Source organism: Chrysochloris asiatica, unplaced genomic scaffold, assembly GCF_000296735.1.
Source record: "Chrysochloris asiatica unplaced genomic scaffold, ChrAsi1.0 scaffold00109, whole genome shotgun sequence".
In the NCBI taxonomy this organism is placed as follows: domain Eukaryota; kingdom Metazoa; phylum Chordata; class Mammalia; order Afrosoricida; family Chrysochloridae; genus Chrysochloris; species Chrysochloris asiatica.
Window position 1 is genome coordinate 3,128,446 of NW_006408627.1, and position 6,850 is coordinate 3,135,295.

Genomic DNA, 6,850 nt, shown 5'->3' on the forward strand with positions numbered 1-6,850 from the left:
ATTGTAACCATGGCAATGAAATGATATGCGATAGGATGAATGTACAGCTAATGTTCTCCCATGTAAACTATCACATAAGTCACAATAAAATGTTTATTAAAAAAAAAAAGGACTGGGAACCAAGCACGTCTTTGGACCTAGGTTCCTTGTGCTGAGAACCTCCTAAATCCAGGGGAAGACTGATGCCAAGACACGAGGAGATCTCCAGAGAACACCAGGTCCACACTTGCTAAAAGGAGACAGGGACCTTCCCATTGAGCCAACAGAGACAGACAACCTTCCCCTGTCTGAGTTTGTACTTCCAACCACATTAACTGTGAGGGAATAAACTTCTGTTTGTGAAAGCCAAAAAACAAAAAACAAAACAAAACAAAAAAAACTGGAGAAGAGCTGTCTCCTTGAAGTAGAGTTGACCTTAATGATATGAATGGAGAAAAGCTTTTGAGACCTTCATTGGCTGATGGGGCACAACTCAAAATGAGAAGATGCAGCTGCAAATATCCATTAACAATTGGAGCTTTGAAGTTAAGAAGTATAAATCTAGAAAAATTAGAAGTCCAAGATGAAATGGAACACATAAAGATTGAGATATTAGGCATTAGTGAGCTGAAATGGATTAGTATTGACCACTTTGAATCTGACAATCATATGGTTTACTATGCTGGAAATGACAAAAAGAGTGGCACTGAATTCATCATCAAAAAGAACATTTCAAGATCTACCTTAAAATACAATGCTGTCTGTGATAGGATAGCCATGCACCTACAGGAAGACCAGTTAAGTAATACCACTATAATTCAAATTTAGGCACCAACCATTAAAGCCAGTGATGGTGAAATTGAAGAATTCTGCCAAATTCTTCAGTTTGAAATTGATCAAACATGCAGTCAAGATGCATTGATAATTACTGGTAATTAGAATACGAAAGTTGGAAACAAAAGAGGAAGGATCAGTAGTCTGAAAATATGGCCTTGGTGATAGAAATGATGTTGGAGATCACATGATAGAATTTTACAAGACCAACAACTTATTCATTGCAAGCACCTTTTTTTTCCCCAACAGCATAAAAGGCAACTAGACACATGGACATCACCAGATGGAATACACAGGGATCAAACTGACTATATCTTTGGGAAGAGACAGTAGAGAAGCTTAATATCATCAGCCAAAAAGAATCCAGGAGCTGACATTCACTTATATGCAAGTTGAGGTTGAAAATGAAGAAAATTAAAACCAGTCCATGAGAATCAAAGTATTCCTTGAATATATCCAACCTGAATTTAGAGACTGCCTCAAGAACTGATTTGAAGCATTAGATACTAACGAATGAAGACCAGAAGAGTTGTGGGATGGCATCAAGAGCATCATTAGTGAAAAACAAGGCTCCAGGAATTGACTGAATACCAATAGAAGTGTTTCAACAATCTGATACAGCTACAACGGGGTTAAGGGTGTTGCATTCCACCCTTCATCCTTTTACATCTGATTGATTTATCACAGTATACCGTATCAGGGGTGTCATTTACATATCTTCTTCCATATTGAATTTTAAATTTCCATATTGCATTATTGCATAAGTGCCAAACCACTGAGAATAATGGCCCAGCCAAGCAGGCACATATATGAGGGAAGGCCAATTTAGTCCATGACAGTGCTTCTGTTTTCTCATTGAGGAAACTGCCCTTTGTAATACTGCTAGTGAGCAGATGTGGAGCTAAAACTGGTTACTCCTGATTCTTAAAATTTGCTCTTTCTGTGACGTGGGGTATGTTGCCTTACGGAGCCACATCTTTTATTCATCATCTCCACTGACATGTACACCACCCTGCTCAACACTCTAGATTATCAAAAGGGAAACGAGTGGTAGGGAAAAGAAAAAAGGTCATGTGTTCCATTATTCTGTCAAAGGCCGGCTAGTCATTGCAGATTGATAGCAGGTGCCCTGGTGTTTTTTGAGGGGATGATCTGCCTTGTCATTTATTAATCAGTGCCTCTCTATTTGGAGTCCTGGTGTGTCACTATAGGATAAGCTCTCGATCGCAAGGTTGGTTCAAACTGCAAGGTTGGCAGTACAAACTCACCAGTCACTCCTCAGAAGCCCTATATGGGGTTGCTATGAGTCAGAACCGACTTTACAGCACATAAAAATAACTACAATCATCTCTATATTTAAGCTGCAGTGGAACCCACTGACTCACATCACAGTTGGAATCTGGGATGTTACTTCTAACTCATGTTGTTGTTAAGTGTTGTCGAGCTGGTTCCGACCCATCGTGACCCTGTACAGATTCCTGAGGAGGGGCTGGTAAACTTGAACTGCCAAACTTGCAGTTCAAACCGACTTTGCAGTCCAGCACATTAACCCACAGTGCCACACCAGGCCTACCTTCTAGCTCATAGTGACCCTGTATAGGGTTTCCAAGGAATGGCTGGTGAGTTTGAACTGCCAACCTTGGGGTTCAACTGACCTTGCAATCCAGAGCATTAACCCGCAGGCCACAAACTTTTTGCCCAGTGTATATCCTACAGTACCACACCAGGACTCCATATTTGGTATAGTTGCATATTTAGTTTCATAATACCTAATAAAAAAAGTTATAGCCAGTAAACTAAAGCTTATTATTGTTTTTATCAAAACTGAAAATACTCCCTAAGGTTTAAATTTTTATTTGGTAAACCACTTAATAAGGGATTGAAAGACCTAATTCAATAATAAAAGCTTTGCATTTGCTAAATGTTTCATTTTTACAAACAAGAAAACAGCTAAGAGGGTGTTGGTGTTAAGTGCCATGGAGTCGGTTCTGACTCATAGCAACCCTCTATAGGGTTTCCGAGGAGCAGCTGGTGAGTTTGAACTGGCAACCTTGTGGTTCAGACCAACCTTGCAGTCCGGCGCATTAACCCACAGCTCCACACAGGACTCCTACTACACCACTACTCCAATGAGGGTTGAGTTTAGTTTCAGATGATGACTTTCTGAATACCCAGGTGCTTTCACAGGGTCATTTCTGGCCTCAGAACAGCTCAGTGCTCCATCTTTTTTAGTATTCATCTCCTGTGAATAGTTTCGTTTTCTCCCCTGATTCACTCCCCCTGCCCAAATTGCCCTCTGTTAAGCACTCTCCCAGGGCATTTGCATGTGTAGCTCTCTTTTCAGAGGGTTGCCAGTGAAGGAGGGTGCTGTAATAGTGGTGAGAGTATAGGAATGAAGATTCTTGTATGAGAACACAGGCGCGCTGGTAGCATAATTGTTGTGGTTTGGTACGTGCCCTCAAGTAGGTTCTGACTCATAGTGATCCTATCTAGGGTTTCCAAGAAGCAGCTGGTGAGTTTGAACCACCAAACTTGTGGTTCAAACTGACCTTCCGGTCCAGAGCTTTATCTCACATGCCACACCTGCTAGGATTGTGGATTATAAATTAAGCTGCTAAACCACAAGGTCAGCAGATTGAATCTACAGGAGATTTACAGCTTTCTACTTCCATAAAGTTATACTATGAGTCACCACCCACTTGTTGGCACATAACCACCACCATCATATGAGAACAAACAACTTCAAAATGGAGCATTAGACATATCCATTCTTAAAATTGCTCTTGCCACCTTATTATCGTTGTAAATTTTACAGTGACCACCTTTGCCTAAAAACCCATTGCTTCCCACCCTCTGCCTGTTTCTTCTTGCCTACTCCTACCTCTTACCCTGTCCTTCACTCTCTGGTAGCGTAGTGGTTACGAATTGGACTGTGAACCGCAAGGTCAGCAGTTCGAACCTACCAGCTGTTCTGCAGGAGAAAGATGAGGCGTTCTGCTCCCGTAAAGATTTATAGCCTCGGAAACCCTGTACAGGGTCACTATGAGTCGGAACCGACTCCACAGCACACAGCCACCAGCCACCATACACACATAGTTGAAAATCAGTTTGGGTTTTTGGTAACTTAAAATTTTCTTTTTCATCATCAAGATAGAAATGCTCTGGATCATAGCTTATCTGTCAGTACAATGGAGATAGTCTCCCTGAGCTTTACGAATGGTTAGAGTGTATGACTGCTGACTGAAAAGTTGGAGGTTCAAGTCCACTCGGAGAGGAACTTCTAAAGAAAGGACTGGCAATGTACTTCCACAAAGTCCACCACTGAAAATGATAAAGAACACAATTCTATTCTAACACATGAGGTCATCCGGAGTCAGAGTTGATATGATGACAAGTGCCTTGAAATAGAGATGATGATGCTTGTCTGACCTGCATCGGAAGGATTGACTTTTGAGGATCTAATAAAGGGGACTTCTTCTGGTATGATGCTGTAAGATAAGCACAGGACTGTAAGGAAACCCTATACTGGGTTGCTATGAGTCATATCCGACTCTACACTTAACAATAGTAACAATAAAAGTGATTAAAATTAAATTGTTTAAAAATATAAAAAACACTTGCATTGCTTGTTAATGCTTTGACTGCAATTAAATGAAAAAGTGAAAGACTAGACAAGCTGATGGTAGTGGTGGTTATGTGCCATGGAGTCAGTTCCGACTCATAGTGACCCTGCATAGGATTTCCGGGGCTGTAAATCTTTACGGGAGCAGAAAGCCTCATCTTTCTCCCACAGAACTCCTGGTAGTTTCAAACTGCTGACTGTGAGGTTAGCAGCCCAGCTTGTGACCACTAATGCTTTGATTGTAATCAAATAAATGAAAAGAAAAGCAGAGAGACTAGACAGCTGATGGAATTGCTTAAATCACAAAACAATGAATATTTGATTGTTATATTGTGATGAGTATCTGATTAAGAAAATATGCGAGTATCTTTTGTTTAAATCAGTTCTTTATATTAATGTTGTTGTTAAGTACTAATAGTTCAAACTCATAGTGACCTTGTGTAGGGTTTCCGAAGTCATAGACCTTTGCAGAAACAGAAAGTCTTGTCTTTCTCCTGAGGAGTGGCTAGTGGGCTCGAACCACTGACTCTGTGGTTTGGGGTCCAGTGCTTATCGTACAAAGCTACCGCGCTCCCCATTATATTAGTAGATCTTAGCAAAGATACACTTTCCAAACAAGGAAATACAACCCTGTTTGGATACTCAAGATAAATTATAGTTGTTTCTTTGTTTCAGTTTATGTAACAGGTTTGACACACTTACCTCTATTTTGCAAAATGATTTTCTGTTTTAATTTTAGGAAACAGATCTTGATGACAGATGCGGAGATTTGGATTCCAGAACAGATTCTGATATTCCGGAAATTCCACCACCCACAGATAGAACTCCTGAGATCCTCAAGAAAGCCCTATCTGGTTTATCTTCAAGGTATGATTGGGTTAAGTTGGATATAGTTGGAGGACAAGATAAGCTGTGAGGTTTATCCTCTTCCATGTGATAAATTTGACGTTTTGGAGCTATGCCAGAGACAGTATGTGCTTTTTGAGTACTTAATATATGAGGCACTATACTAAGTACTTTGTTTCATTAAATCCTTAAGACCTTGTGAAGTATTAGAAAATGAAACCAGTGAGGCTAACTATTGAATGTTGCCAGCTAGTTAGATATTGAGCTAAATTCTTGTCCTGGTCTGACAGATTCTGGTATTAGAATGTCTAATAATCCATTGTTCATTTTCTTGGTATTTCAAATGCCAGACAGAAACATAGTTGTTACTGTTTTTAAGTGCTGTCAAGTTGTTTCTGACTTGTGATCTTGCATAGGGTTCCCAAGGAATAGCTGGTGGGTTTGAACCACTGAACTTGTGATTATTGTTTATTGCTTGTTGTTAGGTGCCATCGAGTCAGTATCAATTCATAGTGACCCCATGCACAACAGAATAAAACACTGCTTGGTCCTGTGCCAACCTCACAATCATTGCTACATTTGAGCCCATTATTGCTGCCACTGTGCCAGTCCATTTTGTTGGGGGGTGGGGAGGGTCTTCCTCTTTTTCTCCAACCATCCATTTTACCAATCATGATATCCTTCTCCAGTGATTGGTCCCTCCTGACAGTATATTCGAAGTATGAAAGATGAAGTCTGGTCATCCTTGCTTCTAGGGAGTATTCAGGCTGTGTTTCTCCAACACAGATCTGCTTGTTGTTCTGATGGTCCATAGTACTTTCAGTATTCTTCTTCAATACCATAACTCAAATGCATCAGTTATTTTACGGTTTTCCTTATTCATTATCCAACTTTCACATGCATATGGGGCCATTGAAAATACCATGGCTTGGGCCAGGCATACCTTAGTCCTCAAAGTGATATTTTTGCTCTTCAACACTTTAAAGAGGTCTTGTGCAACAGATTTGCCTAATGCAAATGTTGGATTTCATGACTACTGCTTCCATGAGTGTTGATGGTTGAGCTGAGCAAAATGAAGTCTTTGACAACTTCAATCTTTTCTCCATTTATATGGGTGGTGGTTATTGGTCGAATAGTGAGGATTTTTGTTTTCTTTACATTGAGGAGCAATCAACCCATACCAATGACAGTGGTCTTTGATCTTCGTCTGTAAATACTGTAAGTCCTCTTCACCTTTAGCAAGTGAGATGGTATCATCTGCATATTGCAGGTTGTTAATGAGTCTTCCTCTAATCCTGATGCCTCGTTTTTCATCATATATTCCAGCTTCCAGGATTATGTGCTCAGCATACAGATTGAATAAATATGGTGAAGGAAAACAATGTCAGCACACACCTTTCCTAATTTTAAACCATTCAGTATTCCCTTGTTATGTTTGAATAACTGCCTCTTGGTCTATGTACAGGTTCCTCATGAGCACAATTAAGTGTTCCAGAATACTCATTCTCTACAGTGTTGTCCACAGCTTGTCATGATCCACACCATCGGAAGCCTTTGTGTCAATTAAAC

The 6,850-nt window shown here is 40.2% G+C and overlaps 1 protein-coding gene across 1 annotated transcript in view; it reads left to right on the top strand.

The window, feature by feature from the left end:
• Positions 1 to 6,850, top strand: part of CDS1 (CDP-diacylglycerol synthase (phosphatidate cytidylyltransferase) 1) — a 115,510-nt gene that overhangs the window by 31,541 nt on the left and 77,119 nt on the right. Inside the window, exon 2 of the mRNA XM_006867765.1 lies at positions 5,175 to 5,302. Within this exon, the coding sequence (XP_006867827.1) occupies positions 5,175 to 5,302 (128 nt within the window). The remainder of the gene's footprint in view (positions 1 to 5,174; positions 5,303 to 6,850) is intronic.